Raw genomic sequence first — 25,514 nt, 5'->3', positions numbered from 1 at the left:
TGTGCCAGGAAATCCTTGTGGTGCGCGTCAGACCAACTTCTGCGCATATCTCCCGGTTTTGCCGCGCCGAGCTTTTAAAATTCACCCCAAATTGAGCAATGGGCTTGGTACTGGGATTGCTTCTTTTCAAATACCTTTATTAGCAATATTTCAGAGGAACCTGAAGGAAAATTATGTGTTGGCAGATGATACCAAAATCTGTAACAGATTTAGGAATAAGCATCTCAGATGACATGAAGGTAATAAAACTAAAAACATGCTCAGTTATATAAGTGGAGGAATTATCAGCAGGATAATGGAGGTAATACTTAATCTGTATAGGTCATTTGTGAGACCACACCTTGAACACCGTGCTCAGTACCTATATAAGGACATTGAGAGGATGGAAGTGGCTCAGAAATGGGCTATCAAAATGGCACAAGACCTGCAACACAAACCTTACAAAGAAAGTCTCAAGACACTAAGAATGCACTTGCAGAAAGAGAGAAGGAATGGAAGGATATGATTGAAACTTTCAAATATTTGGCAGGCCACAGAAAAGCATGGAAAAGTGAAATTTGCCATAGAACAAGAAATTCAAGAGGTCAGATTTGAGATGAACCTGCAGGGAGGAAGATTCAAAGGAAATATGAGAAAATACTTCTTTACTGAGAGGGTAGTAGATGCCTGTAATAGCATATTGGCAGAGGTAATGACATACAAAACCATGACAGAATTCCCGTGTGCTTGGGACTGAAACAGAGTGCACAGGGAAGGTCAGGTGGGGGCAAACAGGTAAAAGAAATGCAAGAGGGAGCTTTAGTGTTTGCTCAATCATATGAAACTTTAGAGGGCCAGGGAGGAGAAAATACAAGCCAGTGGACAAAGCGTGGAGCTAGAACAGCAGCAGGCTTCCAGAAAGGCTGGGGTAATAGCAATGGTGGGAGACAGGGTTGAGGAGTCAGGTAGGAGAAATGGGATGGGGGTAGCTGATGTTGGTTTGGGTTTTGTATGTTTATCTACTCAAAGTGGCAGGGAACCAGAGAGAAATAATCTCAGTTGGGCAGACTGGATGGGCCAATTGGTCTTTATCTGCCATCATTTACGAGGTTACGGTTGTATTCTGTGGTGACTGCTTTGCTACCTAAACAGGATACATTTTCTGTGACAAGGTTCTGATGAAACAAAAGCAAACCTATTAATTCCAAGTCATGAAGGATATGTAAAAAAATATATACTCCTTCTTATTCCACCTATAAATAAGGCAAAAGGAGGAAGGGTTAATATAATTTAAAATGATTATTTAATCCCAGGTCATCCTCATCAGGGGACCGACATGAAGTGCAATGAATCATTATAAAAATCCTCTCTTTTGTGTAGTATTTCCTTTTACATAACTTAAACTGGTAGGTAAACAAAAATAATCAGATCACTGTAAATTAACATATAGCTTCCTCTTTAGAGCTATGCACTAGGGTTCACTTGAAACATGCAAGATTATAGATGCTGCATTTATGTTGTTTAGTGAAAGAAAAAATTAATTTGGGAACTATCAGCCTTTCAGGAAAAATCTAGCAACATGAATGGAACAATTATTGGTCTGCAACTGTCAATATCAATCATGCGCCTAGAATGTGTCAGAAATTCTTGACCATCAATCTAGCCAGGATTAGCCCCCAAATACCATAAACCATTCAATCACTGGCTACAACCAATTTCATGGAGAAGCCTCCATGGATCTCTGCTTTCTGGTAGAAAGACCATAAATTTATATGGATCAACAGATAAAGGCTCTTCATGAGAGACACTAAGTCAATTTGATTGTACGTTTCTATACCTAAGCATTCTAGGATTTGTAGTTCTGCTTTTAACAATACAATGAAAAAATAAAAACTGCAAATCATTAAAATGGTAAGAAATGGCAATTATATAAACAGGATCAGCTCCATGTATCACTGATGGCTTGTAGTTAGTTTGCAGATTTGATTAACATGATGTTTCTTGGCCCCACAGGAGCTCCTGTTATAGTCATTTCCATGCAACTGCAGGCATTGGATGCTTTTACCCCTTGGCTTCTTTCCTTTTACTCCAGCTTTTTTGTGGGCAAAATAAAGGGTCTCAGAGTCGATCGGAAGCTCACCTCCAATCAGCATCGTGCAAATGGAAAAGATCTTCTCTGTATCTGTGTTTGCAGATACATTCCCAAAACCAACACTGGTCAGGCTGCTGAGTGCAAAGTAGAGCGATGTAATATAAGAGCTACGGATGGTTGGCCCACCGATCAGTTCACATCCTGTGCTATTCCCCTCATGGCTGTCATTCATGTAGGACACTAGGTCAGTGCTATTGATTGAGTCATGTGACTTTTCAGCAGTTGTGTTGCTGTAAGGAGTACCCAGACGCTTGGCTAACTCATGCAGCCAACCTAGGAAAGTAAACAAAGAAAAGTTACAAACTGAAATCAAAGATTTATTTTTACAATCTGACAAATCCGAGTAGATTGTTATTAAGAAACAGCCTCCATGGTACAAACTGTTCAAATTGGTCTGTTCTAATAAATGAAGTTGAAAAGATAATTTGTGAAAATCCAAAGGTGAGAGGTTAAAGCGATGATACTTTCAATGTAAAAATAGTTGTTAGTATTTCAGAATCCCGTAGTTTTAAAACATAAGCAGGAGGCACAGAATTACTTAGATGTTATATAGCTCCAGGTCCTCAGGAACAAGCTGAACCAGTCCTGGCTTTGCCGAACGGCTGCTGCATCTACTGACTTGGAGATCCAATTTCTCTAAGAAAAACAGGACTACGAGCTGACAAACGCAGTGGGACCAGACTCAGGGCTGGATCATTTTACCCCTGATGACATGAAAGCCGTCTGGTAATCCAACACCCTACAGCTTCTTTGTAACGAAAGTACATGGAAAGAAAGTTTACACATTGGGAGGTGTATTTTAAAAAATAAAACAAAAATCTTTATTAATTCAAATGCAGCACATGAGTTAGATACACAATCTATACAGATCTGTATTTTAATTCTTATCTAGGTGTGATGTGAATACTGAGGTGAATTCGCTTTCTCCAAGTTTTCATTAAAGAGAAAATTTTGAGCATAACCCATGTGCCCAGTAACTGATTTTCATAGGGAAAGCTATCTGGGTAGTTTCCTTTGGAAAATTAGCTACAAGGAAAATAGGGACAAAAGTACCCACAGACCTTGCCTCTCTTATTTCTGCAGATTGTAAGTGCACTTGAAAATATACCTGCTTGTTTCCCTACCCCGTCCCAAGACAGCTCCTTTTAGCCACTAAACCTAGCCGTCTAGTGAAACTTGTCAGATTTGGAAGCTGTCTCCTGATCTAAGGGCTGCATTTTTTTCCATGAATCCTGAGGAGGTACTAGCTAATTGAAATATCTGTTTGAAGGTTTGAGTCTTTTTAACTAAGATTCTGCAATTATTTATTTTGTATTTTATTAGGCTAGATTGTCTGGTTTATGATAGGATTTATGCTGACTATATGCACATGATGAGTTTATGCATTTTCATGTGGATTATGTGTATATAATGTATTTATGTTTTATGCATTATAAATTCACCTTGATCTTTTGGGAAACAGCGAATAACAATCAAATACATAAATACATTTTCACCTCAGAGGATCTAGCAGGGTAAGTCTTTGAAAATTGCCCTCTAATGGAGAGAGACAAAAAATTAGAAGGGTCTCAGATTTTACAGTTTCATACTTTTACCACTAGACATTTTATTAGCATATTGAATTTTAAAAAACCCAACATAGCAGCCTTCCCAACATGAACTACATCTTGTTTCAAAAGTGCAAATGCCAAGCAGTATCTGTCTATCTTGTATTGATTCAAAATACCCTTTTAAGTTGTTGATTTTGAACATTTTTAAGCAGTTCCCTTGAAATTGCCCTTCACTCTGTGGAACAATGCTACAAAAGGATGTCAGTTGCCAACTGCCATCCCCTGGTTGTGATGCCATAAATAACATCACACATGAAAAAATCAGATATCCTATGTGATGGAAGTTGTGATGCTACTCTGAGCATGGATAATTCCATGGGTTCAGAGAAAGTTCAGAAAAGAAAAAACAGTAAAAAACAAAAAGGGCTACATTTAAAGACAGGGCATAAAGGTTACTCTATGTTTCTACAATTTTTAACATCACTGTCTTGCTCCAGGCTGTTGCAAAATAAGCAAGCAAAATCTTTGACAAAAGAATTGTAGAACTTTTGCCTGACCCTTACATTTAGCCTTTAGGGGCTAGGGTTACACAGCATTTTTTTTTTTTTTTTGTAGAATGTTTTGCCTGAATGATTTTTTTTTCTTTGGAATATTTTCCTTTCCAGAAGTTGCAGGAAAATTACAATCTTGGGCAAAAAATGTGCTACCTTAGGGCACAGTAACCTTGAAGGCTGTTTATATTTTTTGTCTTATATACTTTATGCTTTTTGTCTTATATACTTTAAAAAAAACACATTACAAAGCATATTAAGGGTTTTCTTAGAGCAGACTTTCCCAACCAGCATGCCTTCAGACCTGATCAAGTGTGCCACGGAAAAGTCACAACTTCCTGATGCACAGGGGTAGAGCAGCACCTGGGCTCTACTCTCAGCACATCTTAAAGCTGCAGGAGCTCCTTTCGGAGCACGTGTGTAGTCGCCCAAGCCTCTCCTTGCTAGCTACAGCATGAGCCCCAGAGGGTGGGAATTAACGGGTAACATGCAAGGCATGGGAGAGAGGAGGAATAGCTTAGTGGTTAGAGCAGTGGGCTATGAACCAGGAGACCAGAGTTTGAGTCCCACTGTTGCTCCTTGTGTGCAAACCACTTTATCCTCCATTGCCTCAGGTACAAAATTTAGATTGTAAGCCCTCTGGGGATAGGGAACTACCTACAGTACCTGAATGTAAACCCATGTGATATCTCAGATTGAATGTCAGTATATAAAAAAAAATAATAATAATACATGGATACCCTGGCCTGCTTTGTGAAGCATCTACTTCCTCCTTCTGAACATCTTCCTTAGAGTCCTTCTGTCTTCTGCCTGGGCTGAGTGAGATCAGGATAGCATGCACTGAGCACCAGGTGTGACTCAACCTGATTGACAGCAACAGCAATGGAGGAGCTCTGGCAAAGCAAGGTAACTAACTGAGCCAGCTGCCCACAATTTCACTGCACTGCACAGATTTCTGCTTTCTTGTGGGAGTGAGGAGATCTGTTCATAGCAAGGAACTGAAGGGTTGGGACAGAGAAAGGAGCCATATGTGGTGAGGTGCTGAGGATGGGGAAGGAGCAGGAATCTGTAGGTGAAGAATGTAGGGGGGCAAGAGCATGTGCAGAGTGAATATGGGCAAAGTGTCTATGTTGAAAACAACAGATTTAAAGGGGAAGCGGCCGCAAGGTAAAACTCCTCTTTACACAGCAACAGGGTGAATTTGTGGCGATGGATAACCCACAAATGCAACTTTGGCTTGCAGATAGGGGAATGGGGGAATAAATCCAGCTGCACGAGTCCTTTCCATGTCGGCATTGCCTTCTCTGTGAAGGCTAGTGTAACACGCCACATTTTTGTTAAGGAAGGTGTGCCTTGGACTTGAAAAGGATGGGAACATACTGTCTTAGAGGTTCTGACTGTATTTGAGAGGGAATTGGTACGATCGAGCAAACAGAGCAAAGGTGGAACTGGGATTCAGCAAAAATATGCAGAACCTGGACATTTTTGGCCAGTTGTGGAAAAACCTGTGAAAGATATCTACTTCCTTGTAGAATTTAACGGAATATTTTTGCAGAAAAACGTGAAAAGCTGCAAAAATGTTGCTTTTAGCTGCATTTGCAGAATTCCTCCCTGTTTAAAAACCCTATGAAATGCAGCCACACTGCAGAGTTACACCATTTTCTGTCTTTCACTGATAAATCTTTCCATTAAAATCTATACCAAACATTTTCACCGCAGGTCAAATTGTAGATAACAGTGTCAAAAACATTTGTGAAGTTAAAGTTTGACATTTTCCTGCAACTCTACGCCTGTGTCATACATACTGTGCTGTTCTCTCCTTGGTAGGGAGGTTCTTATTCTTTGTAGGCCAAAAGAAAAACTATGTTTCACTTTCTTCCTTCTAAAATTGTCTGCATTCAAATGCATTTCAATAAGAAATTAAGACTTCTCAGTTTCTCCCCTGGATCTCTATTTTAATAACTAATTACAAATATTTGCAAGTATTGCTTTAGCGCACTAAATCGCTTTATCTTGACCAACTGTGAAGCTCTTTTGCCTTTGGAAGTTGTTGTGCAGTGGCAAGCTAGCATATTTAGTCACTGGCATAGTAGGGGGCTGTATGCCTATAAATCCCATAATTGTGAGACATAAGAGCACACTGTGATCCTATTTGGATGAAAAGCCACATAAATATAAATTGTTATTATTATGATTTCTCCACATGGTACACCCATCTTGTGCTGGGTAGTATTTTGAGCTCTGACTGTTGCACTTCTTGATGATCCCTTTGTGGCAGTCTGACATTTTCATATCCAGTCTTGGGGTTGGTGGGGGCCGCTGAGGGAGGTGCACTAAGGGGTTTATCTACCCTGTTTTTGTGAGTATGGGAAAATATTCAGGACATCTAGCTTTCAGTTTAAGTTTCAATGGGCGTCTTTGTCCTGTGTGTACCAGATGTCCTCAGTCCAGACATTTAAATGGGTCAGATTTAAGAGTTGGACACATAATCACATAAATAAGTGTGTGTGCTAAAGGGATGCACAAATAGCACCAGGCTTTAACTTGGCCGGGACGTACCGCTCATCTTTTTCCGAAAGAAAAATAAGAAATAATGGAACTGGGAAATTTATATTAGATATAATTTTCTGTTTTTTCTTTATCTTTCTAAAAATTATTCTTAATTCCCACCATGCTGACTACAAGCCTGCAGATGAGTTTGTTTAAAAGCTGCTGCAGACAGAGCCGTGATGTCTCAAGCAGAACAAGCCCAAGGAATCCTAATTCTATCTATCAGTGCTGTAGAGCTTACTTTGTTAAAGACTGAAAACAGTCAGTGAGCAGAAATGCAGACAGGATAGAAAAAGTTGTAAACACTGATACAGGCTTGGCTTCTTTTTAAATTCTCTATCACAGTTCCCTGGTTCTTCTTTTCCTTTGAAGGAAAAAAAAGGAAGGCCGCCCTATAGAGGCAAGACATAATCTATACTTGAGTATAAAGTATTTAATTCTCATATATCACCTGTCCTGCACAAGACCATCCCTGGTGGGAGGGGGAAAATGAGGGCAACAGGTGCTGCCTCAAGCTCTGCATGTTGATGTCCCCTCCCCCCACTGATCCTCTACCCCTTCTTCTCTCCCTCCCAGCAGCCGGAGTAGAGCAGTGCTTTTTTACCTGCAGCTGCCTCATCCTCTGCTGGCTTTGCTCTGAAGAATGAACAATTGGTGTTGGTGGGGGCCCTGTGCGGTTCATACTTCAGAGTGAAGCCAGAAGAGGCTGGGAAAGCTGCAGTCAAGAAGCACTGCTTTCTTACTGCTATGAGAAAGGGGAGGTGTTGGAGAGGATCATGCTGTGGGTGAGGCATGATCTACACCGGATTATTTTCCATAGGCCCAATGTGTTGCTTGGATTAGACCTGGTAGTACAGTCCACTTCCCTGGAAATTTGCTGCTCACTAAACCTTCTCCAGTTAATCATGAAAGTGACCACTGTTTAGGAGTGGCTTAATGTTCACAGGAGGTTAGTAATATATCGTATTGTTCTAAAATACCGCAATGCTCCTTCCTGATGCAGTTTACGAAGAATGCTGAAGTCAGATTTCTCTTCTTTTCCTGTAGATAGTTTGCCCTGTGTTTTGAACCTTGCTAGTCTAAGGCAAACCCCAGTTGTCAAACTCAAACCAAAAACAAAATGCAGAAATATCCACGGGTACTTGTGACCTTGAACAAGTCACTTCACCCTCCATTGCCTTGGGTCCTAACTTAGGGGGTTATTTTCGCGTGCGATAGCTAGATTGGGGCGGAGACGGGGCGGCGTCGGCACCGGAAGAGGAGGAGTCGGGGCAGCATCGGGGCAGACGCTGTGGAAACTTCACTGGCAGCGATAAGGTAAGACCCCTTGTCGCTGCCAGTAGCGTGCCCAATAGCACCACCTTTCACGATGGCGCTATTGGGTGAGAAAGCCGGCAGCGATAACACCGCGGTGGTACGATCGGTGCCGGGCTTTCGCAGGCCCGCCCCTCGCTTCGCCCTCCAGCCCCCCCGTTACCGCACGATTCACAAAGCCCCGCGATCTTAGAAAATCTAGGCCTTAGATTGTGAGCCCTCTGGGGATAGGGAAATACCTGCAGTATCTGAATGTAATCTGCTTTGAAGGGTCTGAAAGGTGGAATATAAATCAAATAAATAAAAACGTGTAATCATTTCATACCCAGTGAACAGGATAATTTATTTGACATTTCTTCTGCAAAGTGTTTTCAAGTCATTCCATGAAAACTTATAAGAAATAAAGAATTATGATGGAGAGCAGGGATATCACATAATATTTAATGTAACCCCTCTTTCACTTGGGATCACCTTCCCAGAGTTGGGGAGCTATTGTGCAGCTCCACCAGGGTGGGGAAAGAATCTCTCCAGGGCTGTGGACTGGGGGGTGAGATAACTTGCAGGGCAAACAGAGCCAAGGACACACACACTAAGAAAACACTTTCCATACCAACTTGTGCTCCAAGAAGAAAGAAATGTTTACTGTAGAAATTGTCAGACCAATGCAAAAACAAATCACAGTTCTTAGGTTGTGTTGCAAAGAGAACTTGTTAATCACACAGTCCAGCAACAAAATATCACCTATCACTGTTTACTTAGCCTATGGTTTCCTTCTGCTTCCTATTCTTTAAAAAAAACCACACCTAGTAGAGGACTAGGATCAATACCTTAAAATCTTTTTCCACAAAAAAACCCCAACAACAATACATTAGTCACTGTCCATTAGCCACAGATCCAGGGGTGGCTGCAAGAAACCTAACTCTTCTTCTTTTGATGGGTTAGTTCTCTCAGCCCTGCGCAAAGATCCCAAGTCAGGCACAGGTCTCTTTCTGGATCTGTTGGTCCCGTATATAGCTCCCTTACTTCTTCTCACTCCCAACCTTGAATTTCCACTTCTTTCCTTACTTCTATTTTCTCTTAGGCTTCCTGAGGGCTTGGGGAAAGTATCCCGTGCCCAACTTCTCCCTTGCTGAAACCCCCTAAAGAGGTTACCAGCTACATCCTTATCAGAGCACCAGGGTGCTCCACATGGGGGGCATATTTTATACTCTCCTGTTAGTAACTACCCTTAGGGGTTGCACCATCCTATCAATCACACTGGACAGATCTACACTCCCTGCTCCCTAGTTGAATTTTCCTCTCTGGAACCTTCCCCAGGAATAATTACATCCTTAAACACAGGCGTTCTCAGTGTTTTTTAAGACAACCTTACTCTCTTTGTGGCATGCAGTAGCCACATTAATGGGGGCCACCCCTGGAGCGTGGGGAGGATGGCAATTAAAGTACCTGCCCCGGGTCTCATGCTTTGGCAGGGGTGGGTGGTTGGAAGCATTTGCTGACTGAGTACATGAGCAGCAGCACAAGAGTGTGTACGCTTGTGTGTCAGAGAGAAAGTCAGTGAATGTCAGACAGAGAGAGACCTGGAGCTAGCGGGGAAGAAGAGACAGGTGGGAGAGGTGGACCTGGTGCTGGGGAGAGGCAACCTATATCTGCTGCTAGCTAGGGGGAGGAGCGCAGGGATCTTCTGCTGGGCATGGGGGAGAGGTACCTGATACTGGGTAGAGAGAGGGGTTTAGAAGGGGGAAGGTGGAAAATGAGGGAAAGGGAGGAAAGAGCAGGATACCTCCCTAGATAGTAAGATGTTTGTGGGGGTAAGAAGCATGAGACGGGGCAAAGAACCCACATAGATGGTACGCGTAAGCTATTGTGGTTTGTCAAAATGATTATGTATGTTTTATTATAAATTGCTGAGAACCATTGTGCACCTGGTGATTCATAAGTTTTAATAAACTGTAAACTGTAAGCTCTTTGGGGCATGGAATTGTTGTCCCTGAATTCTAAATGTAACCCGCCCCGGTGTGTCTATCCTACATGTGTGGGGCCATAAAAAAATGTGTAAACTCTTCAGTGAAGCGACCCTGGCTAGCTCTTCTATCCAACTTTTTCTCCAGGGTGTGGATCCTTTTATGGGGGAAACAGTTAATTTTCAGGGCCCAGTGCTAGGGTGACTGACTTCCCTCTGATTGTCCCTGGGAGAGGGACTATTTTTTCTTCACAGTGTGTGGTGTGTGCCCAAATAAACACTCTGGAGTCACTGAGTTAGTGTCCAAAAAATAAAGTCTTTACATGCAAATGCCACAATAAATATATTTCTAACACCACAGCCTTCCTTGATTATCATAAAGTCTTTCCCCTCCATCTGTCTTATTTGCAGGCTGGGGTTCTATCCATCCTCCTGGATTAGTCAGAATGGAGGTCTCTGGGGGCAGGGCAACTGTAAGCTGGGCAGGAAACCCCTTCCAGAGATGGCTAAAATCCTGGATCTCCTCAAAGGTCTTTGTAGATCTTTTACTCACGATTAGCAGATCTTCAGGATCTTTTAACATCAATCTCAACTTAAGTCTCTCCTTTGGATCCCTGATGGGAGGGATCCCTGCATGCAGGTGACTAACCCTGCTCCAATGCAGGAAGGACAGGGCAGACAACCAAGCTTCCTCCTGGATCTTTTAACTCAATGTCCTTTCCCTGGTTAATCAAGAACACCACCAGAGTTCCTCCTTGCAGTGGGTCACCACCTCACATAGGTAGGTCTTCCCTATCCCTGGGTATCCTGAACACAGGGCTCCCAATGCCCTGAATCCAGAAAAGGCCCAGGTGTCTTGCAAGGCTCCTACCACTTAAAATCTTAAACCCAAAAACAACCCAGAGGGATATCCCAAACAGCTAGTGAGTAGACTGTAAGATAAACCCTCCCAACCCTGGTCAGGATCCCCAGGCTGGGTTAGCCTGCTTCCTCTGACTGGGCCTGAAAAATACAAATCAGGTAAGGCGCCTAACTACCTTCTAAGTCTCCAAAAACCATAAAGGACTGCCCACAGATACTAGGAAGAGAGTTGTAATCAAGCCTCTCAGGGGGACACCCATTCCAGACCCTGCAAAGGGAGGGGCTGAAATTGAATGGATCCTCCCCCCCATTCAGGAACCTATTCGCAGCTTACTATGACACACCCAGGCCTAAATGGTAAAAGACTGGTTGTCGGTTACATACCTATGTTGCAATCCACATTTATTTGTTTAAAAGGAGAAATTACTACTTATCTAATAATTTCATTTTCTTTAGTGGATCCAGAATCAATGGGTTATGCACCTCTACCAGAAGATGGAGACGGAGCAAAGCTGACATCATGGTATATATACCCCTGCACTGACTTCAGCCTGCCAGTATTCTCTGCAAAAATCAACTGTGGACAAACTAAAAAATACTTGATTATTAACAAACAACCACTCCAGTACTCAGTCAACAGGAAACCACTTTCAGACAAGAAGTATAACAACATTAGTCTAGGGACTGGATTGACTCTTACCAGTACACCCTGAAGGAGGACCATAGCACAACTATTCGGCAGCCAAGCGCGGGAAGGTGGATCCACCAGTCTGTACTAAAGAAAAGGAAATGATCAGGTAAGTAGTAATTTCTGCTTTTTCAGTGTTCCGGCAGGTAGATCCAGATCCAGTGGGATGTTCCAAGTTACACCGAACCAGGATGGGAGACTGCCCGCGGTCCAGTCAAAACTGCATGTGCAAAGGCTGCTTCCTCCCGGGCCTGCACATTCAGGCGATAATGGTGTGCAAAGAGGATCCATGTCGCAGCTCGGCAAATGTCGATGGGAGACAACAATCTAACCTCTACCCATGACACTGCCTGAGCCCTAGTGGAATGAGCCTGAACCTGACTAGGCAATGGCTGCTCAGCATCCACATACATGGCCATGGCTACCTTCTTAATCCAGCAGGCTAATGTAGCCCACAACACTGGCTCACCCTGTTTACTTCCACCATGGAGAGCAAACAAGCAATCCATCTTCCTGAGAGGTTTAGAAAGCTCCAAATACCTCAAGATATGTCTCTTGTCATCCAAGGGCCATAACAGATGACATTCCTCTGCATCTCTTTTCCTGTCCAGAGACAGCAGGGAAATGGACTGATTCAAGTGAAAATCTGAGACCACTTTTGGCAAAAAGGAAGGAACAGTATGCAGCTTTATCGCCCCCCAGTCACTCGTAGAAATGGCTCCAGGCAAGAAAAGGCTGCAGTTTGGATACTCGACATGCGAAACAAATGGCCATAAGAAAGACCGTTTTCAAGGTGGCGATATTAAGTCTGAGGTTTCAAGGTGGCGATATTAAGTCTGAGGTCCCTAAATAAAAATTTAAAAAAAAAATTTATAATGGGCCTGCGGGTTGAAAACCGGATGCTCAATTTTGCCGGTGTCCAGTTTCCGAACCCGTGGCTGTCAGCGGGTTTGAGAACAGACGCTGGCAAAATTGAGCATCAGCTGTCAAACTCGCTGACAGCCGCCACTCCTGTCAAAAAAGAGGTGCTAGAGACGCGCTAGTGTCCCTAGCGCCTCTTTTTACCGCGGGCCCTAATTTAAATAAATTAACTTACTGAATCGCGCGCACAGGAGAGTGGCCTGTGTGCGTGCCGGGAGAGCAGGCGCTCGCCCGCTCTCCCGCGATTTTTACTGTATCGGCCCGTATGAGAAGTAACACAAAACTCTTGAAAAATGTCACTCATGCCCATACAGCATACCTGGACACCAAAAAAGCATTAACTCCCAGAAATGAAACAGCAACAATCCTATATGAAGACGCACAATATGCCTCCTAATGGGAAAACAGAACAAGCTGGATTGCTGCAGATCCTTGTACAGAACTTATACGCCAGCAGAATACCTCACCTCGGCCACACATGCAGAACACAGACCCTAGCCAAATACAGAATAAGTGATCAACAATTAGAAATGGAAATATGCTGACAAAAACCTGACATCTTCAGCCACTTCGAGGCCACTCTTCCCCTCCTGTTCCTTGTAGATAAGGGGGGAAGGGGGGGCGAGGAGAGGGGAGCTAAATTAAGGAGCAAAGTAGCTATTCTTTGATCTGCAGTGTGTGTCCGGAGACTAGCTTCCTCCCACCCTGAATGACGGGAAGAAAGGGTTACAGGGTTAAGAAGCAGAGTGCATGTCTTTGCTGTGCTTTGCATTCTGTCTGCTCCCAGCATGTGCCTCCCTTTCTGTTCCTGCATACTGCCTGAGAGGGGAGGTGGTGGAGCAGGAAACGGAGGGCTGTTCCGTGCTTCCTGAGATTCAGAGCACTGGCCAATAGACTCATTAGGCAATGGGCCCCCTACTATGCAGGGCCAAGAGCAGCTACCCTTATTGCCCATAGGTAAAAGGAGCCCTGCCCTCAAACAGGTCAATGCAATACCGTGTGCTGGCCACAGCAAAAGGATTCAACACTTGATTGGACACGCGTCTAAACCCTTGATGCAAAACCGGGTTTAGCATGTCCAAAAATACGGCCAATCGAGCGCTTAGGTAACACCGCTCATCACATGTAAATTCATGTCGATGAGGCTATTACCTATTTTCCTCCGATTCAAAAAACAAATGTGTGTCCAATGCACACATTTGAACCCACAAAAATTAAGACCTGCCGGGAGCAGGAATTAATTCTTGAGGAGCCCAAAAAAATTACAGAAATGCAGAAAAAACATTGCTTTTCTGTTCCTTTTTTCTGTTCCTCTGACTTAATATCGTTGCGATATTAAGTCGGAGGAACTAAAACAGGAGAATTAAAAAAAAAAAGTGTGCTGGCAGTCCGATTAGGAAAAGGGACGTTCAATTAACGAGCATTCATTTTATTTTATTTTTATTTATTTAATATTACTTCTATATCATGCCCTCCACAGTTTGGGGTGGTTTACAATAAAACATATATAAAATTAATAGTTTGAACATACAGATTAAATAAAACAATACAATTTAAAATTAAAATAAGTAATGAAAAGAGAAAAAAAAGTTTAGATGGAAAGGAGTATAAGCAAGCGAAAAGAGAGAAATTTAGAGAGTAGAGTATGAGTGAAGGAATTAGGATTCACATAAATCAGCGAATGGAGACTTTAAAAAAGATGGAATTTTAATGCTTTTTAAAAAACTTTAGGGTCAGTAATGAGTCTGATTTGAGGAGGAAGTGTGTTCCAAGTGATGGGGCCTGGAATAGAAAAAGCTTGTTCCCGGGTAATGACTAGTCTAGTTGTTTTGGGGGAAGGTACTTGGAGAAACAGTTGATTTTGAGATCTGAGTGTATGGGAGGGGATATAGAGGTGCAGAGTGGAAGAATGCCAGCAGTTTTTATGGTGAATCAGATTATGTATAACAGTAAATAATTTCTACTGGATGAGCCAATTGATAGGTAGCCAGTGGAGGTTGAACAGGATAGGAGTGTTATGATCAAAGGCCTTATTTCCAGAAAGTAATCGAGCTGCGGTCTTTTGCACAAGTTGAAGCGGACGAAGGGTTGATAGGGGAAGGCCGGCGTAAAGTGCATTACAATAATCTAAACCAGACAAGGGATTGCAGAACTGTGCGAAATGCATTATATTCTAGGAAGGGTTTGATGTGCATTAGTAGGCAGATTTTATAGAAAGAGGCTTTAAGAACTGATTGAATGTGGGATGCATATTAAGTTTGGGATCAAAATATACATCAAGACTCTGGGTTTTATGGGTAATTTTGATAATGGCATTGTCTAATAAGATTTGGGCAGGTATATCATCAAAAGATGGATTACCTAAAATCATTATTTCAGTTTTGGACAAGTTTAAACTTCCTAACCCGTGGCCTCATTAAAAGGGAGAATGGACCTGAAAGTGCATCCACTCTCTGCATACATTATTTAGCTTCAACCCAACCCTTGCACCTACTGGTCCAAAGCACAAAGATTGATTAGCCTTGGGGAAAAATACCATGATGACTAGATTAGCGATCTGATTGGGGTGTGGGAGAGGGCTATATCTGTACCCCTGATCACTTTCTGGGACCTCCTCACATTGCTTCCCTATTTCCAATCCCCTTGGCCACCAGAAACACTCTTGTAACCTCCATACCTCCAATCCTCCCTGTCAGCTAACAGAAGCCTTCCATGGAACTCCCTCCCACTTTGTTTCCTCTGCTGGCCACCCAAAACTAGCCCCCTATAACAATCCCCCCCCCCCCCAACAATCCCTCCTGGTACCAGATCACCATGTGAACTGGTAAGCTGGCAGGGAGGCCTACTTGCAGTCCTCTTCAAAATGAGTTTTGTGACTTTGACGTTTGTGTACACAATTGTGTGTGCTAAACTCCTTTTTACATTGGGAGTAAATTTGTTTACACAAAAGTATACATGCAACCACGTGCTAACATGTCTGCAGAGCTGAGTGCAGCTTATTACATAATGGATTATTGTGGCTCTGTCTTTCTCATAGTTCTTCAAGCTCTGTAGATGTGGCTGGCCCATGAGCAAGTTGGCCTTTTACTTTACCCTGAAGGCTCCATAATTAATTTCAGGTGACCAATTATCAGCTCAAGCTGGGAACTACATCTCCCAGAAGTATTCTTTGGTTTTTTTTTTTTCCCCAATTACAACCACCTGACCAGAGCGGCTTGGAGTCTTACCCCACCCTAGGGAAGCCTGCCATTGCTTTTGACAATTAATGTAAGTAGTTCTCTCAATCTACTTCGCTAGGAATTAGTTTATTGCGAAGAGAGAGCATGTGCACAGGTACCACAGAGACCTGCACAAGGTCTGCTGGAACCTCCAGGTGGCAACGGGTTCAAGCCCTGTTGAACGTTAGATGAAGTACTGCCACAAAACAATACCAATTCCCAGCATAGCTGCAAGAAAACTGCAAGAATACTGTGCCTGATCAAGTTTCAAAAATAAAATATGCGCACTTCTGGAGTCTTTGTGTGGGTAGTGTTATTTGCAAGGAAGAAAAGGTGCATAAATGTGAAAATATAATCTACATGTGTCATTTTACTATCCCACCCAAAATGCGCTCTCTGGAAGACTTTACCTAAATGCAGCTACAAGTTACATTCGTTGTGGAATACTGTTCCTACTTTTGGCTGGATTGAGTGTAGGCAATTTTCAGACAGTCAGTTTATGCAAGGAAATCATTTACACAGGTAAATGACTTTGAAAATTGCCTTCTCCAAATATTTTTAAATTTATGTTATCTTATGTTATACTTGAATATGTTTTCTTTCAAACAAAAGTTCAATCCAAAGCAGTTCACAACAAAAACGATAAAAAAACCCAAATACATCATATTAATACAATACAGAAGTAAAATACAATAGGTCAAAATCTAAAATGCATTCCTTGCATATAAATACAGCTAAGGTCCCTATTGCAAGCATGACTTGTGAAAAAGTGCTGAAGAGGCAGTGAACCACTTTTTGGCATGTCACACAAGGAGTCATTCCTTGTTCTCCTAAGTTTTTTGATTTTTGAACATAAGGAGCTATATAATTACTTATAAGTATTCTATAGCATTTATGCTTGAGTTTTGTGCTTTGCTTTTGCTAGACAGACAGACGCCGCAGAACAGAAGATGCTAGATAGAAATGATGCATAATCTAAAAAAGCTACTAGGCCACAGTATTAGAGAATTAAGTTTAAAACACACCAAGGCTGTGCTAACACTTGATCTTAGTCACAAACCATAGTAAACACTTGCATATTGAGTGAGAACAAATTTACATAGTCACTTGGATTAATTGTTTAAAATAAATAGCCTGTCATAGAAATATTTTGACAATTGTGTAACTTGTTATTGGTTTAAGGGTTGGAGATGTGAAGAAGTGTAAACCTTATATAATACATTATTATCAGAAAAATCAACTGAGAGATGGCACTTTGTCACTCTCTTTCCATAAGGTATACTTTATTATATTATATATAGCATTTAATAAAAAAAGGGTTTTTTTTCTCCACAAGGAAAACATAATTTGTTACTGTTATTGACTTATCCAGTATTGAGATCATGAGCTGGAAGTATTAAAGCAAATACTTAAACATGCATTTCATCTGACTTATGTTTAGTGATAGAAGTAAAAATAAAAGTACCATTGTTTATCAATGCAAATTTAAAAATTATATTTTAAAATGACATCACTGACTGATATCAAAACAGACAGTATTATTCAGTGTAACTGGATTTTTATTGTCTAATGTTTTATGTGCCTATGTTGTACGGCACAGAAAGGAATGCACTGGGTTGTTACTGAGATGTATTCCTTTCTGGAAATACAAATATAGAATTCTAATTGGCTTAAATCTTATATCGTTGAAAAAAAAACCTTTCATGACTATGAACGAGTACCCTGAGTTATGCACAATTATGGAATTATGCAGAGACATTCATAGTGTATTGCTTTGTTAAGATAATCTCTTTTTTTCTATCACACTTTAATTAGCCTATTTTCAGAGATAGTTACCGGATTTTTTCTGGAAGTTAATTTTTTCATTTATGGGTTTTATAATCATTATTTAAAAGAGAGACTTGTACTATCAACCAACATTTTTACAACATGTTGTCTCATCCTCTATTAAAAACATAGCTGAGCAAATTGACTGTATTTTAAAAGTTAATTATTATTATTTGATAGATCGTTGTTCCTTCTAAGCTGTGCGCAGGTGCATGCGCACATAAGTCATAAACCCTGCACACAAGGCAAAACATAGTGAGGCAGATTTTCAAAGGGTTACGCGTGCCGGGCCTATTTTCTGGCAGGCGTAACTTGTGAGATAAGGGTACGGGGGGGGGGGGGGGGGGGGTTTCAGGCTGGGGGGCGGGACAGGTAGGGGAAGGGAAGGAGTTTTAAATGTCAGACAATATAATTTACAGTTAAACTACATTTTTGCCACACTGTGGTTTGTCCAGCTAAGTCCCTAATTTAGGAGATCATTGACTGAGCTACGATATGGGTATTACACACAAAAAAACAGCGTTTATCGCATGATATAGCCATATTGCAGTTAGTGCAATATTTTGAGCATTATTTTGAGCCAGAACAGACCTATTACAGTGAGCTGTTTTGCATGTGATTTGCATGCACAAAATCTGCAAATGCATGGAAAGCAGCTAATGCATAGGTAATCTTATGCACATAAAATAACGTGGCTGGCCTAAGCCACATTATTTTCCGAATAGTTATCTACCAATGGAAAGCTGTAGGCAACTGTTTCTTGGAGAATTGGGAGATGAACGCATGTCATGATGCTGCAAGGCTGATATTTAAAGGACCATGCTGCCTGAAATAGCCACCCCATCAAAGTGAAATATTTCCCCAGGAGGTCATGTAAGATGACTGCCCACCCGCCTACCATCTATCAAGGCAGCCTAGAAGTTTAAAAAAGTGAAAAAAAAAAATGTTCGACGAGACCTAGAAGTCAAAAAATAAAATAAAATGCTCGTAATATAGCGCATCCCCATTCCAACCCTCCCATCCCTTATCCTCCTTTCCCTTTCCTCATCCCCTTGGTGTCTAGTGGGGCCTACTGGATCCCATGAAAACCTCCTTAAAATATCCTTAAAATACTCCCTATGGTCTAATGGCAGCTTGGAGTACCCCCCTAGGTCTGGGCCGGTTGATATTATCTTTCAAAATGGCAGAAATTGGCCTTCACCCCCATCACATGTTAGAGGCAAAGGCCAGTTACCACTATTTTGAAATATGGCATCAACTGGCCTGGAGCTGGGGGTGCTCCAGGCTACCACTGGACCACCAATGAGCCTTTTAAAGGTAAGGAGGGGTCTGGGGGTTCAGGGGTCCCCATTAGACACCAGGGATTTAATCTATGGAACGGGGGTCAGGGGAGGATGTAGTTTAGAATGGGAGGGATTAAGCAGAGGTTTATTATTTGGCAAAGGGAAGGGGTTTCAAATGGGGTGGGGCATCACTGTGCTATACTCCGAGCAATTTGTTTTAAATTTTAACTTCTAGTTTGCATTCATAGGCGGTGGGTGATAGGTGGGTGTCTTCCAAGAACCCTGGTGGGAATTTTTCACTTCAGGAGGGGGGCTATTTTGGGCTGTGTGGCCCGCTATCATGCGTTTTCCCAACTATTTCTGGGATATATTTTCTTATAGGAGTTTTCTGTGAAAAAAATACTGCAGAGACACTGCCATTATATTTTACCAGGGAGGGGCCAAATATTGCATAAGCACCCTCCCGCAATATTTTGCCGCTCCCACAGTAAAATATTGCAGCTTAGTAAATAGATCCCTTAGCCAGACAAACCATCTAAACATGGTCCTTTATCTTTTTTGAGATGGGGCGACCAGAACCGCACATGATACTCAAGGTAAGGTCATATCATAGATTTATACCAAGATAATTAATTAAGTTCCTAGTTTATTATCTCTGAATCATTCCTAACATTTGCTTTCTAGACCACTGTTGCACACTGAGTGGAGGATTTCAATGCATGTGATAGGGGCAAGACTTGGTCGGCGCCATTTTGGAAAACTGAACATAAATGATGGTTTTAAGGTAATGAGGTAATGGGGTGTGGAGGGAGTTCAAGGGGGCCCGGGGTGGGGGTGGGGCACTAGGCCACCAATGTAATTTTTGAAGAGTTGAGGGGGACCACTCCCAGTTTCTTTATATGGAAAGGGGATCCAGGGAGTGGAGGGATCACTCTTTGGGGGTGGTTAGAGTGAATAAGGAGGGGGTTGGTCAGGAGGGGGGTGGGTGCATCATGACGGTACACCTCTAATCTATTATTTAACTTTTTTTTTTTTTTTTTTGCGGGCCACCTTGATTGGCAGTCCCAGGGTGGGTGGGGGTCTAATAAGACCCCCGGTGGCTTTGTCTTTCTTTGTGGGGGGAACTGTGTTGGAGCCGTCATCATGCTTTTAATAGGAGTAACCCCTTTTTGGAGATAGGACCCTCCTAAGTGCCCAGAAATGAATTTATTTCTTTGTGGCTGCTCCGGCTAACCATTCCATCCCACGCTGACTCTTAATCCCTGGGGGGCGGGGGGGGGGGGGTTTATGGGGGAAGCTCTCACTTATGGCCCAGATGATGAGAAAAGGTCACCAGTGTGTGTATAGTTATTTAGTGCTTCCCATGAGGTGAGAGGCTGTAATAACTCAGACAGGACCAGGTCTGTGTATAAAATAATAGTTTACTGTTTAGTAATAATACATTAAAGTCCATTATCCAGAAGTGTGAGTTTACATCTGACTGATGGTACATTACTGTTTCTCCTCTGTAGGTAGGTTTCCTGAATCCAGACATCTGGGTAGAGCCCATGGTGATTTTAAATGGGCATAACTCTCCCAACGGCTGTGCAGGAATCCTTTTAGAGGTGTTCCCAGCTTTACTGAAAAATCCTAATTTTAGACATCTTCGTCATGGACACCCAGCTTGTCCTGGTCTCTTGGGTGGAAATCCGGATGGGATCTCCTGATCTTGTTCTTCCTTCCTTTAGTTTAGTTGTTCTGTCATGGGGGACTTCTGTTAAGGAAAAGTCAGTGGGATCAGGCTCTTACCCCTGTGCTGAAATCCCAGTGGGCAGGGGATCCAAAATCCTCCCCACACTGTTAAAGTTCAGAACATACTTCTAATGGTAAAACTGGATATCCTCTCTGCCCTCACTGTCTCTCGCAGCAGGATCCATCACTGGTGCTTGCCTACCTAAGGTTTAGAATAGGATCACAGGTCTTTGGTCCTCTATAGAGAGCCTTTTCACTCCAAATGGGTATCAGGCTCAAAATCTATCTCTCTGTAAAATAGGAGAAGGGCCCTCAGGCAGGGAGTGTATTGAGAGGTGTCATTTCTAAAAGAAACACCGTTGGGTGAGCCTGGGAAGCCTCATCAGAGTTTGGAAAAAAATATTTCTTGAACCTCTGACTTCTCTCTAACTGAATCCCACTGTGTAATAAAATGGCTGGGCTAAATACTGGTCAGACAACCAGCCCAGACTCTCCAGCTGAGAGGGACTAAAAGGAATGGATGACTTCTCACCTACAGGGTCATTTATCAAAACACAATGTGGCCTTATCGCGTGCGATAACTCCCTACAGCATCACGGGGGTATTATTGAAATGAGGAGAAGGGGAGGAGTGTGGGCGGTGTTTGAGTGGAGTTATGGCCCGGCAGCGCTGTGGGCGATAATGTTTTCCACATTATCACCGGCAGCACCATGGAAAATAATACCACCTTTTCCCGTGGCACTATGGGTGCGAAAGTGTGGGGCCCGCCTGCAACCGTGGTAAGCAGAATGATGAATCTAGCTATAATTGTGCTGTAAGTCAGGGACAGGGACATCTAGTGGCCAGACTGGGGGGATTTGCCACATAGGCCTCAGCCAAATTCTTTTGTCTCGTAGGTTTTTTTCCGTGAGACAAAAAGAACTTGGCGACACTGCCAAAATATTTTGTTGGAGAGGGGCAAATTATCGTGGGACTGCCCCCTGAGAAATCATGCCCCTCCCTTGATAAAATATCACAGCTTAGTGAATCTAACAGATTAGTCTAAAAGTTAACCGTTCATGAGTGGCTGGATAACTTTCAGCAAAATAATACAGCAATTTAAGTGACAGAGGTATTTTTTAAAAAAAGAAGAGTACCGCTCACACCATGGTCCAATTACTGGTCCCCCCCCCCCCCCCCAAGTAATACATTTCAAATCTGCCTTGCTAGACTGAGCTGCCCCCACCCCCAGCCCCTCTAAAATGAGTTCCAAATGTTCTAGCAGTCTGGGCCAGCCTTCCCCCTCCCCTCTCCTCCCTGGTTCTGAATAGTTCTCAAACTCATCCCAGTCTCAACCCTCCCACCCTCCTGGTACTTTGTGAAATGGCAATCTTCAACCTTGATCATTGTATGCTGCTACTGTGATCCTGACTGGTGCTTCCTGTGCTTAATATAGTCAGGATATGGTTGAAAAACAGATGTTAGCCAGATAACGTGACCCCCATCTCAGAACACCCGTTTTTTTTATCCAGCTAAATTTTAGCTAGATAATGAATTAATCAACTAAAAACTAGCTGGATTAGTGCCCCAGTATTCAGAAAATTGCCATCTAGCTGGATAAATTTGACTTTTCACCCCTGTATCTCTGAAATTCTGACTACCTCCTTTTCGGGTATATATAAGATATTAAGACTTCATAATGACTGACTCCCATTAAGTTTGTCACTTTAAGTTAATGTACATGCTCTTACACATCTTAGAACACCAAAAACATACTTCAAAGATGACCTCCACTATTTCATGGGTTCTTATATTTTGGCAAACGTTATTGATTCACATTTAAAGTTAAATGATGCATCAGCACATATGTGTAACATTTTCAAGCAGACTGGATTATTATGATACATTATCCATTTGCCCATTATATTTCATAGGAAATCTCTGGAAGATTTTTCAGTTTGTGTAGAGGGAGTACAGGTCTTAATTTTGCTCTTATGATAAATGTCACACATAATCACATTTCACAGTAACAAATTTGCCTGCAGATCTGAATCTCTCCAACTATACATACTTCACATGAAGCATTTCACTGTAACTCTTCCTAAGTATCTCAGGTACTCACTGCCACTCTAACAGTATAAATAAATAATCCCCACATAGTTTCTTAGCCAGGAAAACAGTACATAAAATTTACTGTCTTAACCTGGTATTCTCAGTTTATCTCTATCTCTTTCTTCTGCACATTCAAAGCAGCAAGTCTCCATCTTGTTTGCTGGAATAGAATCAATATTACTCCATAGTTCTTTAGGACTCACAAATGTTTTGGTCAAAAAGGGAATTCTAGAAACATAAACTTAAAGCTAGTATTCCACGTTGCACTAAGAAAAATGTGAACATAATCTGAATCTGGCAAAAAAAAAATATTTGGAGAGCTCTTTACTCTGGATTTTACACATCAAAGCAATTGAACACAAAAGTTGTTTAAAACAGCAGCAGCCAAATGCCCCTTTAGTCACATACTTTCAAGAATATCAACACACCTTTCCCAGTCTTGGTTTTGTGTGATTAGTTGAGTATAATCTCATTGGCAGGGGCCAATCTAATCAGCTTTTACAATTTGAACAGCCTTGGATCCCTTGCCTTCAGACAACACCTTGTGGAATAAATACTGAATAAGATTTGCTGTTTTTTTTATTGAATTGACTTTTAAGGTGTACAAGTTTGAGATTTTTGCTTATACTATTTTGTATTTTCATTTTTGACAGGTTTTTACAGCTTGGCTCAAGCTGCTGTGCTGACTGACTGATTGTTTTAAAGCTCGCCCCTTCTTCATGTCATTGTTTGGAAGCGATACTACCAATTTTTTGGTAGCATTTAAAGCTGGTCTCCATGATTTGGTCATCTGGGTTTGCGTGACCTGCTGAGCCTGGACAGTGTGAAAACTTGAGCATTCCCCAATGCAGTCTTTTTGCCGAAACATTGGACAGTGTCGGGATTAGGTCATTGATGTGATCTGGCACTCAAAATGGTCATCTGATGTGCCTTGGCACTTTAAGAAAATTTAACTTTCACACAGGTCGATACAGTACAGTGCACGCCGATGGAGCGCACTGTTAACCTGTCATTGGACGCATGTTTTCCCTTACCCCTTATTCAGTAAGGGGCAGAAAACGCGTGTCCAACCCGCCGAACCTAATAGCGCCCTCAACATGCATGTTGATGGCCCTATTAGGTATGCCCGTGTGATTCAGTAAGTAAAATGTGCAGCCAAGCCACACATTTTACTTTCAGAAATTAGCACCTACCCAAAGGTAGGCGCTAAATTCTTCGGGCACCGGGAAAGTGCACAGAAAAGCAGTAAAAACTGCTTTTCTGTGCACCCTCCGACTTAATATCACGGTGATATTAAGTCGGAAGTCCAGAAGGGTAAAAAAAGTAAAAAAAAATTTGAAGTCGGCTGGCGGCTGTTGGGTCGAAAACCGGACGCTCAATTTTGCCGGCGTCCGGTTTCTGAGCCTGTGGCTGTCAGCGGGCTCGAGAACCGATGCCGGCAAAATTGAGCGTCGGCTGTCAAACCCGCTGACAGCCACCGCTCTGGGCCAAAAGGAGGCGCTAGGGATGCGCTAGTGTCCCTAGCGCCTCCTTTTGCCCGTTTCTACTGCCGGACATAATTTAAATACTGCATCACGTGCACAGGCGTGAAGGTGACCTGGTGCTGAGGATTGTTATTCCAATACCATGATGGCTGAGCATTGCTATTGCAACATCTGGGCTAAGTTGGGAGGGAGGGAGGGAGGGAACCCCCCCAGGTAATTGTGAATGAAAGCTCATGGTGCTGTTGCTCCCTATAGGCTAGATGTGACTGAGCTGGAAGCCTAAAAGGATTAGGCAGAAACTGTTGGGCAAACAAACAACTAAAGATATGATTCACTATTAGTCTCAATGATTTTTTGTTCCTGATGCTATGAGAAGGCCCTCTATGTATTCTTTAAGTATCAAAGTCCTTCATAAACTGAATTTCTAGTAGCTTTGGCAGAAATGTCTCAATACATTTCACTTAATTATCATTTTCCATTTTGGAGATCTGGAAATCCCAAAATTGTCAAATTGCTTCTCCAGCTCATATTATTTTTATCTTTGAATATTTTTAGTTCATTAATGATTTTCATAATATGGGCATCCAGGACCACACTCGCTCACCACCACGCCCTTTCACATGCCAAATAACAACAATCAACAACCGTTTGGGTAAAATAAGGCCGCAGCTTTATTAACATAAAGGCCCGAGCCCGGGAAATTAACCGTTAACAACACACACAGTTTCAGCTTCCAACCCCTGACCATCCGCCACTCCCCGGCAGGATAGCCGATGCCAGCCACCCGGCTCGATGTTCCCGCCTCTCACGCCGGGTGTAAACTCCCGCCACCTGCCTGCAAGGAGATAACCCGGGTGGACTCCTGCCGCCAACCTGCAAGGAGTCGGGCCCGGAGTCTCCCGCCACTTTCCGGCAAGGAGCCCCCATCACCGACAACAGCCCCAGTTGTCAACCGCCGTCCACTTCCAGCTGAAACCCCTTTAAACTAACAATACCATCAACTATTATGGCTCGGGCCATCCGCCACAGACACGGGCATACCATGTCCCGTGAGCCCCCAAAGATGCGGCCTCACTCTACCGAGAGAACAATTCCTCGAGGACCTCCTGAATGGAATTAAGGAAGAGATCCATCCCCAGGAATGAGAGATGGACCCCATCCCTCCCGAACAACCCCGTGACCTTTCCCCATGACCATTCATGCCGAATATGGCGCCCGCCTAACCGGGCCAACCAGGACCCAATTTGTTGATTGGCCTTGGAACGACTCCTATGCTAGATAACCTGTTCCCATTCAGCAGGCCGCACAATGATGTCCGACCAACACAACACGGTGGTCGGCAGCAAAATCG

The 25,514-nt window shown here is 42.6% G+C and overlaps 1 protein-coding gene across 1 annotated transcript in view; it reads right to left on the bottom strand.

Moving 5' to 3' along the window:
• LOC115093843 (potassium voltage-gated channel subfamily H member 8-like) overlaps positions 1 to 25,514 on the bottom strand; it is a 783,142-nt gene that overhangs the window by 270,019 nt on the left and 487,609 nt on the right. Inside the window, exon 7 of the mRNA XM_029606179.1 lies at positions 2,120 to 2,404. Coding sequence (XP_029462039.1) covers positions 2,120 to 2,404 — 285 coding nt within the window. The remainder of the gene's footprint in view (positions 1 to 2,119; positions 2,405 to 25,514) is intronic.

This window comes from Rhinatrema bivittatum, chromosome 6 (assembly GCF_901001135.1).
Source record: "Rhinatrema bivittatum chromosome 6, aRhiBiv1.1, whole genome shotgun sequence".
NCBI lineage: Eukaryota > Metazoa > Chordata > Amphibia > Gymnophiona > Rhinatrematidae > Rhinatrema > Rhinatrema bivittatum.
This window is presented reverse-complemented; position numbering and strand designations above follow the sequence as displayed.